Below are 12775 nucleotides of genomic sequence, written 5' to 3' on the forward strand. Positions count from 1 at the left end.
CACTGCTGGTGGGAATGCAGACTGCTGCAGCCACTATGGAAAACAGTATGGAGTGTCCTCAAAAAATTAAAAATTGACCTGTCATTTGACCCAGTGATCCCACTTCTAGGAATATATCCTGAGAAACCCGAGACACCAATTAGAGAGAACTTATGTACCTCTACGTTCATAGCAGCGCAATTTGCAATAGCTAAGATCTGGAAACATCCCAAGTTCCCATCAGTAGATGAGTGGAGAAAAAAGCTGTGGCACATTTACAGCATGGAATACTATGCGGCTGTAAAAAAGAAGGATCTCTTTCTTTTGGGACAGCATGGATGGACCTAGAGAGTATTATGCTGAGCAAAATAAGCCAGTCAGAGAAAGACAATTACCACATTATCTCACTTATATGTGGAATGTAATAAACAAAATAAACTGATGAACAAAATAGATCCAGAGCTGTAGAAGCATGGAACAGACTGAGAGATCTCAGAGGGAACATGGAGATGAGGAAGTGGGTGGGGAAAGATTAATCAAAGACCTTATATGTTTATAACCATAACCCATTGACACAGACATTGGTGTGGGAAGACCTGGGGATGGGGTGGATGTGGGGTGGAAGGGATCCATGGAGGAAAAAAGGGGACATCTGTAATACTTTCAACAATAAAGATAAAATTTTTAAAAAAGACTCACACACAGAGAAAAAAAAAAAAAAAAAAAAATATATATATATATATATATATATACACACACACACACACACATACATATCCTCGGGTGAGGAATAAAAAAAAGAAGAAAATAAAAAAGGGATAGATTCAATTAAAAGAAAAAAAAAAAGATCACCCAGGCAAGTATAGAACCCATCCATCTGGCACCATACATAGTTATTACAATATTATTGACTATATTTCCTATGTTGTACTTTATATCATCACGGCTATTTTGTAACTGCCAATTTGTACTTCTTAATCCTTTCACCTACCTTAAAAATTTTTAAACACTCACATATGTATATAAAAGGAAATACTACGCAGTCATAAAAAAGATGAAATACTGCTATTTGTGTCAACATGGATGGATCTTGAGAGTATTATGCTAAGTAAAATAAGTCAAACAGAAAAAGATAAGATTTCACTCATATGTGGGCTATAAAATGAAAAGCAACAAATGAACAAACAAAACAAATATACAAACAAGGAAACAAACTCATTGATACAGACAATAGAATGGTGGTTACTAAAAGGGAAGGTGGTTAGGGGTGGACAAAGACAGAAAAGGGAGTCAAATACACCGTGAAGGAAGGAGACCAGGTGGTGAGTACACGATTCAGATGTCATGAAGTTGTACACCTTAAATTTATATAATGTTATTAACCAATGATACCCTATTAAATTGAATGAGAAAAATTCTACTAATATCTAATAAGACAACAATTTTTTTTAAAAGAAGTCAGCAGGAGGGATCAGCACAGTTCTTGTTCCTTAACGTTAATTTCACATGAATTTCCACCATCACATGGGCTCAACAATCTCTTTCTTATATTTCAAGCTGTATGTAAACTTTTTTCAAAGTTATCTACCAACCTTCAGGAATCTTCTCTACCTTACTGTTTGTATTAGGTCTTCAAAATTAACACAGATCACCTTTTTGGTACCTTGGCCTCAGAGGTGCTTCCTCAAGCTTAAATCCCATGATCTGGACTCAGATCATGCAACTTCAGATCCAGGTCTACTATATACTACTGTGTGACTGTGGGTAAGTTACTCAACCTTCCTAAGCTTCAGTTTCCTTTAACTGTAAAATGCTCATAATAACAGTACTTACACATGGGGCCATTGTGAAACATAAATGAGAAAATTCACATAAAATGCTTAGCATAATGCTCAGCCTATTAAGTGTTCAATAACATAGCTGAGATTACTATTACTATCTTTCCTCTATACTAGTTCTTGGCACAGTTCCCCTTGTCTCCAAATCTGCTCAGGTCTCCTGACTCCCCCCCCCCCCCCCAGTTTAATTGAGACATAATTGACATACAGTATCCTGACTTTTTTAAATGAAAAGACATTTTTTTTCTGGAATTTGCTACCCCTTCTCAAGATTTCTTTCTTTCCATTCACCACAACACTTCTCTGAGGAGTAATATGTAGACCACCCTTTCAGGAGCAAGATTAGTGGAAATACCATGGATTTTAGAGACAAATATATGTGAGTTTGAACCTAGCTCTTCCACTTACGAGCTGTATGACTTAGAGCAAGCACTTTTTCTAAGCCTAAGTTTTTTTCCTATGTAAAATGGGGATGCTACCCATCTCTTAGGATTATCAAGATAATTAAACTGAAATAACATATGTAAAGCAGCTGGCTGGCGAAAGTAGGTGCTAAATGAATGCCAGTTACCCACACCTTATCCTTTCCTTAACTCCTTACAATTTAGGCCCTCCCTCTACCATTTTACTCATAACTCTTTATCTCACTTCAGCTCTCATTAGCATTATAACTTTGGGCAATTTAATTAACTTTTTTAAGCCTCAGTTTTTCATTTGTAAACTGGTGATCATAATAGCCACAACATAAAGATGTGTTGAGAATTAAGTGAAATAACATATGTAAAGTAATTTAGCATGGTGCCTGGCCTTGTGGTAAGCACTTGATAAATGGAACTAATTAATGGCCAAATCAAAAGACTGTTCAACTCTCTCCTCTAGGCTTCAGTGACAGTGCACTATTTTGGTTTGCTCCTGAGGCAAGGCAATTACCTTACTTCAAATCAGTCATTTGTGTTACATGTTGCATCTTCACTGCTTACTTTAATGTCTCTTATCTTCATTGTCTGGCACTTATTTATTCATGTAGAATTTACTGAGTACCTAATATAAGTCATACATGTGCTAAGTACTAAGGATACAAAAATTAATGTTGTAATTACTGTCCTCAAGCAGCTTATTGTTTAAAAGGATATAACAGACAAGTAAATAGTCTATTACTTGCAATGTGATAAGTCCTAAGGTAAGAGTATTCCCAGGGTCTTCTTGGAGCACAAAGAGGAGTTATTTAAATTAGTCTGGAGGTCCTGGCTGGTGGTTCATTTGGTTAGATTTGGTTAGAGCACTGTCCGGATACACCAAGGTTGTGGATTCGATCTCCGGTCAGGGCACTTAAGAATCAACCAGTGAATGCATAAATAAGTGGAATAACAAATCGATGTCTTGATGTCTCTGTTTCTCTCTCTCCCTCTCCTCTCTCTCAAATCAATCAATAAATAAATTTAAATTAAACTGGAGAGGTTCAGTTCACTATCTTGTAAAAGGCATTTTGCACTTAGCATACGTGGAGGAAACACACAATTATTTGTTAAATGAGTGAATGCACTATGAACAGAAACTACCTAGATGAGGATGGGAAATAGCACGTCAGGCCCAGAGAAAGAGAAGGGGAAAAGGCTTGGAGTACAAATGTTAGGAGAGTTCCTGAGAGACAGGAGGTGAAGCTCTAAAGCCAAGGCAGGGTGCTCTAGACACAGGAGTCTGACCTTGACCCCAGAGGGCAGATAATGGAATGCCAATAACAGTTTTTAAGTAGGGGAGGGATATAATCAGATTTGCATTTTAATGGAAGTACTACTCTGCCAGTGCAGGGGAAAATGGATTCCATGAGACAGAGTAGAGACAGAGTCCAGTTAAAAGGGTGTCCTGACAACTCAGCTAATTATGAGAGACAATTGCAGAAATGGAGTGAGAATGGGGAATCAAGACGGATACTGAGCCAATTTAAACACTGCCTGAAGTGAATTATTCATATTTGTATCTCCTAAAGCAGTTCACTTAACACTACAACCCACTTCAAATCATACATGCATATATATATATTACTCAACTACGTTACTGACACTTAAACCTACTTAGGGAACTGAAGCTAGCAGTCAGCCGAGTCACTTCCTGTACACAGATTCCTAAGTAGTACCATTTCCCACACAGAACTCAAAAGAAAAAGGCTTGTAATTCAAACCTGGAGATCAACAACAGAAATACAAACCCGTGCACTTCAGAAAGACTCTGAGACGTGCCTATCCTGGTCTCTTTCACCCCAAATAAGGTTTGAACAAAGTCCTTCAAAGGGTCATGAGGCCCGGTCCCGTGCACCTAGACAAATGCCCAAGATTCTTTCTTCTTTGTTTCATATCAAGACCCAAACGTCAGCTGCTGCTCGTCGCCCAGCCGGGCATTTTCACCCAGCGGTTCCTCCGTTTTCACTGTGCCGCTGTATAAACAGTCAAACACAGGGGATTCGGGAAACAGTGCTCCCAGGCCGAGGAACCTCTGAAGAGGAGAGGCGGGTGTCTTCCAGCTTCAAACATTAAACATCCCCTGACCTTGCCAATTCTCTCACAACCCCACCTCAACCTCACCTCTTGCTGTGGGGCACCCTTCAGAAATATAGTTACTAGAATGCTATCTGCCCCCAAAGAAACAAAGCAAGCGGGTTTTTTTAACTTACCCTTCCGGCAGCCATGTCTCTAACCCTCTCCACCCAAGTTTTCCTACGGAGAGCAAAGACGGACAAAACACCTCAACTCAGCTACGCCCACTGAGCGCCGCCCGGTTACGCCCCTTGTTTGCCCGCTCCCGCCCTTTCTCCGCCCTCCTAGGGATTCTCCCGGAAGCTGCTGCACAATTGGTCCGCTGTCTTCCGGAGACCGGGTTTATCCCCGTGGGAGACAGTCTGTAACCTCATAAAGCCTTTCAGAATCTTCTCCACAGTCTAGTCTGAAGTTAATTTGTTGAGTACAGAACTTTTCATTATTTTCCTTGTGTCAGGCTTATGTAATTTATCTAGATAAAGATTTAAAACTAAAATCCGGCTGCCTTAGTAAATTACTATAGTCACAAAGAAAACATTACCTCTGCGATAGATGGGCAAGTTCATACGTTTTAAAACTATATCACTGAGCGCCTATGATATGCCAGGCACTTGTTCAAGGTACAGAACAAAGTCAAGAGTACCACAAAATTTGTTTAGAACTTAGACCGATAAAAAGGTTTTCTGTGGGAGGAATATTTTATCACTGACATTGTTTAGAATTGTCAGCACGTGGTGAGAATAAAAAGCTGACTAATTTTATTTTGTTTTAAAATTAATTTTAAATTAGCTAAAGATAATCCGTCTCCTAGTTCCTGCACTCAGATATAACTACTCCCAATCCTGCCCATGGGACACCACAGCCTGTCATTGTTCTATATACTCGATATGAAGCAATGAACAAAACAAACATACTCTCTGGTCTGGTAGAGCTTAATTGTAAATTTTTGATCAAGAAAATTTAAAAAAAGAAAGGAACAAGATCGTTGTGAATAGTGATAAATACTATAGAAGATGAGTGGGATGGAGTGGGAAATTATTTTAATTTGGAAGAACAGAGAATACTTCTGCAAGAAGACATTTGAGCTGAGACTCGAGTAGCACAAGGGTCTGGACAGAGGGAACAACAAATGCAAAAACCTTGAGGTGGAAACAAACTTACTGGAGCACCTTGAGGGAGAAAGAAAGTGGTAGAAGAGTAGGACAGGAGCCAGATCACATGTAAATAATTTTGTTTTTCTTTAAAAAAATAATTCAAATATTATTTAAATATTGTTTGATTTGTTACTATAGATTTACCAATTGCTACTGATTGCTCTGGGCACAAAAGGCAGATTCATGTAATGGAAAGTATTAGTATCAAGATAAAATCTTGGCCTCTGAAATCGAAGTCTTATAAAATAAAGGAGTTGAACTAAGGCAGAGGTTCTGAAAGGTAGTGTACAAAAGAATCATTTGGAAATTTCATGAATGAAGATTACTGCATGTTACTATTCATTTGTTCTGATATAAAGGAATTTTGCAAAAGAAGTACCTCAGTTGTTTCTAATGTGAGTATTCCTTTGGTCCACACTTTGAGAAACTAATCAAGTACAGTTAGATGGACTAGATGACTTACAGTGCTATGTAACTTCTGGCACTGGCATTCTACAATTCTATCAGGGCTTTTATCTAATAGAATTTCATGACTCTGGGTAACTTCGGCATTCTTCTGGATACATGATATCCTCATATCCAGTAAATTTTACTCCCACTCCAAGTCAGCCATCCACAATAATGGCCATACTCTTGACTTTGTTATCATTTTCACCTCTAAATTTTAAATTCAAACATTCTCTTTCCTGACCACAACTATTATCCTTCAAGCTCTTTGACACACACTTTTTTTTGTTTTGTTTTGTTTTATCAAGATCTCTAGGCCTTGATGTCTGTAATATCCCTCTATGGCTACATAACAATTTACCCCAAATTTATAAGTCCAAAAAAACAACAACATTGTCACAGTTTCTGTGGATCAAGAATTTAGAAGTAGCTTAGCTGTGTGATTCTGCCTCTAGGTCTTTTATGAGGCCTTCATTATGTTGAGGTACTTTCTTGCTATACCCATTTTATTAAATGTTTTAATCATAAATGGATGTTGTATCTTGTCAAATGTTTTTCTGCATCTGTTGATATGATCATTTGATTTTTATCCTTTATTTTGTTAATGTGTTTTAACACCTTGATTCATTTGCTTATGTTGAATCATCCTTGTGCCCCTGGAATGAACCCCACTTCATTGTGATGTTTTTTTTTAATCCTCACCCAAAGACATGCTATAGAGGAAGGAAGAGAGACAGAGACAGAGAAACACCGATGAGAGAGAAAAACATCAATAGGTTGCCTTCTGTATACACCTCGACCAGGGACCGAACCCACAACCCAGACATGTGCCCTTACCAGGAAAGGAAACAGCAATTTTTGGTGGACATGATGACACTCAACCAACTGAGCCACTCCAGCCAGACTGTGATGCTTTTTTTTTTTTTTTTTATGTACTGCTTTTTCTACTTGCTAGTATTTTGTTTAAAAGTTTTGCATCTGTATTCATCAGAGATATTGTAGTTTCCTTTTTTTGTGTAATCCTTGACAGGTTTTGTTATCAGGATTATGTTGGCCTCATAAAATGTGTTAGGAAGTATTAGCTCTTCTATTTTTTGGAAGAATTTAAGAAGGATAAGAATCCAATATTCTTTGAACATTTGGTAGAATTCACTAGTGAAGCTATCCAGTCTTGGGCTTTTACTTTTGGGAGGTGTTTGATGGTTGTTTCAATTTCCTGGGTTGGTCAATCTATTTAGATTTTCCAGTTCATGATTCAGTCTAGGAAGATTATATAGTCACTAAGAACCTGTCCATTTCTTCTAGGTTATTGAATTTGGTGGCATATAGTCTTTCATCGTATTCATGTGTGATCCTTTGTAATTCTGTGATGTCTGTGGTAATGTCTCTTTCATTTTTAATTTGTTTATTTCAGTCTTTTCTCTTTTTTCCTTGGTAAGTCCAACAAGGGGTTTGTTAATTTTATTAATCTTTTCAAAGAACCAGCTCTTTGTTGTATTAATTTTTTGTATAGTCTTTTTGTTTTCTATTTCATTCAATTGTGCTCTAATTTTTATGATTTCCTTTCTTCTGCTGACTTTGGGCTGCTTTTGTTCTTCTTTTTGTAACTTGTTAAGATATAATGTTAGGTTGTTTACTTGGGATTTCTCTGGTTTCTTGAGATAGGCCTCTATTGATATAAACTTCCCTCTTATTACTGCTTTTGTGTATCTCAGAAGTTTTGATATGCTGTATTGTCATTCTCATTTGCCTCTTTATATCTTTTGATCTGATCTTTTATTTCTTCTTTGACCCAGTTGCTTTTTAGTAGCATGTTGTTTAATCTCCACATATTTGTGGAGTTTTTTGCTTCCTTGTTGCAGTTGATTTCTAATTTCAAAGCATTGTGGTCAGAGAATATGCCTGGTATAATTTCAGTCTTCTTAAATTTGTCAATGCTAGTTTTGTGTCCCAACATATGGTCTATCCTTGAGAATGTTCCATGTGCCCTTGAGAAGAATGTATAATCTGATGTTCTGGGATGAAAGATTCTGTAAATGTCAATTATGTCCATTTGGCCTAATGTATCATTTCTATTTTTTAGTTTAGTTTTGTTTGGATGATCTATCTAGAGCTGTCAATGGAGTATTAAAATCAACAACTATAATTGTGTTTTTGTTAGTTTCTCCCTTTAGGTCTCTTAGTAGTTGCTTTATAAATTGCAGTGCTCCCTGGTTGAATGAATATATATTGAGAAGTGTTATGTTTTCTTGATGTAGTTCCCCCTTTATAATTATAAAATGTTCATCTTTGTCTCTTGTTACCTTTGTTGTCTTGAAATCTATTTTATCAGATTTAAGTATGGCTACACCTCCCTTTTTTGTGGATGTTATTTGCTTGGAGAATCATTTCCCACCCTTACACTTTGAGTCTATATTTGTCTTTATAGCTTAAATGTGTCTCCTGAAGGCAGCATATGGTTGGGTTTTGCTTGTCTTTTTATCCACTCTGCTCCTCTGTGACTTTTTATTGGTGAATTTAGTACATTTACATTTAAGGCAGTTATTGATGTGTAAGATTTCCAATAGCTATTTTATCTTTTATTTTCTGGTAGCTCTGTGCCTCTATTGGTTCTCTTCTTTTGTGCTTCTGTCTGTTGTTTTTGTTTGGTGGTATTCTATAATTTTTCATTTTGTTTCCTCTGTTTTTAATTTATGGGTCTCAGTTTTGTTTTTCTCACATGTGGTTACTGTTAGATTTATGCAAAAGAATGTTCCATACACACAATATTACTTTTTCTTCTAAATGTTTCTAATTTCCATCCCCCTTTGCAAATTCAGCCCCTGACCCACTCCACTTTTTTATTTTTCATGTGACAAATTATCCCTATATACTCTGTGAGTTCATTTCTGAATTGCATTAGCTATTCTTGTTTTCCTCTTTTTTAATGTTATTTCTCCCTTTAATCTTTATGTGATATTTAAGTGTATAGTACCATATTCTAAAAAAAAAACATTGTAATATCATACCACTGTCTGCTTGTTGGTGATCTTACTCATACTTTGTGACCTTTTAGTCCTTGTTTCAGGTAGAATAACACCGTTAAATATCTCCTGCAGTAGAGGTCTTCTGATAGTAAATTTCCTCAGCCTCTGTATGTCTGGAAAGTCTTTATTTCTCCTTCATATCTAAAGGATAACTTCGCTGGATATATTATAATTGGCTGGTAATTTCTTTCTTTCAATTGTTTGAATATTTGGCTCCACTCTCTCCTAGTTTGTAGGCTTTCTGCTGAGAAATTCGAACATATTCTAATCCTTTGAAAATTACTGTCCTCTTTTCCTGGGCTGTCTTGAGAATTCTTTCTTTGTTGTTAATTTTTGAAAGTTTTAATACAATGTACCTGGAGAAAGCCTTTTGGATTAAGAGAATTAGGCATTCTTTTTGCTTCTTCAATTACAAGATCTAGGTCTTTCCATAGGTTTGGGAAGTTCTCATCAACTATTTGTTTGAATAGGTTCTCTGTTCCTTTCTCCTTCTTTTCTTGTTCTGGCATGCCTATTATTCTTACATTGCTCTTTGTGATGGAGTCAGATAGTTTTTGTAGAGTTATTTTTTTCATGCTCAAGTCTCTTCTTCTCTCTGTGTCATTAGTAGATTTCTATCTTTGATATCTCTAATTATTTCCTTCACCTGGTTTGCTCTATTTCCTAGAGTCACTAGTTTATTCTTTATCTCTTGTAATGAGTTCTCCACCTCCAGAATTTCTATTTGGTTCTTTTTTAAAGTTTCAATACCTTCGTAAAGTACTCATTTTGTTAACTGATTTTATTCTGAGTTTATTAAACTGCCTATCTGTGTTTTCTTGTAACTTGGTGAGTTTTTTCGGAACTGCAATCTTGAATTCTCTGTCAAGTCACATATTTCCATGTCTTTAAACTTACTTTCTGGAGATTTTTCATTTTGATTATGAGCTGCCTTGTTACCTTGATTGTTCATGTTATTTGATGGATTTCTTCTCTGTCTAGGCATCTATATGTGAGTGGACTTCACTAATAGATTGATAAGAAGAAGTCTTTCTATTGGTTTTCTAGTAGGTGGTGCTGAAGCACAAATTTTTTATTTCTCTTGCACGTCTTTGACTTTGCGGATGTCAAAGAAGGGTGGTGGAAGATGTCCTGTTTTCCCTGAGAAGGTGGGTATCACTTCTGTGTTCAGGTCACCTGGATCTCACAGGACCAAATTCACTGGGGAATGTAGTGGGTGATGGGGTTCCAAATCCATGAAATCCCAGTGCTCTCCAATGTAGCCAGAGGCAACAAGCAATGCAGCCATGTTGGTTGGTGGGGAATAAGCTAGGGAAGACTGCCAGTGCTTTTGTTGCTGTGTTCTCCCAGTAATGGTAACTGGTAGACCTCAGTGGCCTCCTTTCTGTATTTCTACCAAACCCTGGGATTGGTCAAAGTGCACTTGTCCTTGGAGAAAAAATGTTTCTGTAGTACCAGCTCTTGCATTTGCAGATAATGTGCTCTGCAACCCGACACTGCTACAGCTTCTTCTGGGGCCTGCTGCTAGTTCTGGGAGAGTTAGGGAAGGTAAGATTTGGGAGTGTGAGGGTAGGTGGCCAGGCTCTGTGTCTTTGTGTTCTGTCTGGAATGCTGATTGCCAGACAACCTAAGCCACACCTCTGCACTTCATCCCTGCCCAGGTCACTGGGTTCAGAGCAGCACATAATGACTACTCCTGTAGGAATGCTCACTGTATCTCTCTGCTCCTTCCGGCTGAAGAGAGTGTCAGCAACAACCTTGTTTCTCTCCTCTCCAGGCTGAGCCCCACAGTGAGTTCCATGCTGCAAGCCCTGGGCTGCATTCCTGGCACAATCGTAGCTCTTCTTTCTTCCCACCTCCCCAGTTCACTCCTGCTTGCCCACCTTTAGATGCTTCTATCCACAGACCTCTCAGAAGTGTTTGTGTTGAACAGGGAATCCTTTGTTTGAAGTTCCAAGTGTTGAAACTTAAAGGGAGAGACCAAGGGGATCTCTCACACTACAATTCCTCTGACAGCACCTCCATATTAAAGAATTCTTAAAAAGTGGATGACTATGCCCTGGCCTGTATGGCTCAGTTATTTGAGTGTCGTCCAGTGCACTGAGGGGTTGCTGTTTTGATTCCTGGTCAGGGCACATGCCCGGGTTGTGGGCTAGGTGCCCAAGAAGGGGCATGCAGGAGGTAGGCAATTGATGTTTCTCTCTCATCAATATTTCTCTTTCTCTCTTCCTTCCTCTCTCTCTAAAACTCAAGAAAGACATATTTAAAAAATAATTTTTTAAAGAATAAATGACTAGGATATCATTAACCAATCTACCAACTCAAACAGTTTATACCACCTTAAGTACATGTGTTTGGGGGGCTTCTACAGCTCCTTCCCTCTTCTACTTAAGTTTGTGGGTGTTCTGGGAAATTTAAAAAAAGAAATGTTCACATGGAGCAAATCATACAGTAAGAAAAGAAGTCTTGGCCCATAGAGTTGTGTGATTCTTGCTAGGTAGTAACTGGATGCTGATGAAGTTAAATCCTTACCAGATGCCACTGGGAGGATTAGGCAACCTAGTCTCTAGTTGTAAATGATCAGTAAGTAGTTGTTGCTTAGTTGAAGACTGGAATGTCTCTGAGCATTAACTCCTATGCTCTGGGAACTGTAATAATATCTCTCTGTGTTTCTTACCTACAGACACTCAGTATTTTACGGATTGTGGGCCTGCTCCTTTCTTGGAAAACTTCCCTGGAGCTATCTTTCAGATTCAGGAACTTGTTATGGAGACCCTTATTCTTTCACAGCACCCTCTTCCTTTTATGACCTACTTTTTCATTTAAGTATTTAAGCTTTATTTAAATACTTCTTTATTAATTTCAGAGAGAGGAAGGGAGAGGGAGAGAGAGAGATAGAAACATCAATAATGAGAGAGTCAATGATCAGTTGCCTCCTGCATGACCGCCACTTGGGATCAAGCCCACAACCCAGGCATGTGCCCTGCCCATGAATTGAACCATGATCTCCTGGATCATAGGTCGATGTCAACTGCTGAGGCACGCCGGATAGGCAGTATTTAAGCTTTATTTAGGTATACTTAAAATACAAAAAGTTATGCATATTTAATTTATACATTTTGTGAGTTTGGACTTTTGCATGTGCATATGATACTGTGACCACAATCAAAATAATAAACATATCATATCCAGCCCCTCCAAAAAATTTCTTGGGTCTCTTTGCTTTCTTATATTTGTGTTAAGAGCACTTAACATGAGATCTATTCTCTTAACAAATTTTAGGTGTACAACACTGTATTTTAAACTATAAGCACTTTATTGTACAAGAGATTTTTAGAAGTTATTTATCTTGTATAACTATAACTTTATAACCAATGAACAACTTTCAATTTTCCCTGCCCTTCATTCCCTAGGAAAACCATTCTATTCTCTGCTTCTATGATTTTGACTATTTTGGATACATCATATAAGTGCAATCATTCATTATTTATCCTTCTGTAACTGACATTTCACTTAGCATAATATCTTCCAGGCCCATCCTTGTTGTTGAAAGTGGTAATATTTCTTTCTACTTGAAGGCTAAAAGACATTTTATTGCATGTCAGTGCCAAGTGTTCTTTATCTATTTGTCTGTCAATGGACATTTGGGCGGTTTTAATGTCTTGATCATTGTGAATATTGCTTCAATAAACATGACAGTGCAGATATCTTTTTAAGGTCCTGATTTTAATTATTTTGGATTGAAATATGCAGTGGTGGGATTTGTGGATTATACAGTAGTTCTATTTTTAATTCTTTGA

At 37.5% G+C, this 12775-nt stretch overlaps 1 protein-coding gene across 1 annotated transcript in view; it reads right to left on the reverse strand.

The window, feature by feature from the left end:
• Positions 1-4515, reverse strand: part of APOOL (apolipoprotein O like) — a 95338-nt gene extending 90823 nt beyond the window's left edge. Inside the window, exon 1 of the mRNA XM_087813636.1 lies at positions 4486-4515. Coding sequence (XP_087669762.1) covers positions 4486-4500 — 15 coding nt within the window. The 5' untranslated portion in view covers positions 4501-4515. The remainder of the gene's footprint in view (positions 1-4485) is intronic.
• Between the last annotated feature and the right edge of the window lie 8260 nt (positions 4516-12775).

The sequence above is a fragment of the Miniopterus natalensis genome, chromosome X (genome assembly GCF_054644295.1).
Source record: "Miniopterus natalensis isolate mMinNat1 chromosome X, mMinNat1.hap1, whole genome shotgun sequence".
Taxonomy (NCBI): domain Eukaryota; kingdom Metazoa; phylum Chordata; class Mammalia; order Chiroptera; family Miniopteridae; genus Miniopterus; species Miniopterus natalensis.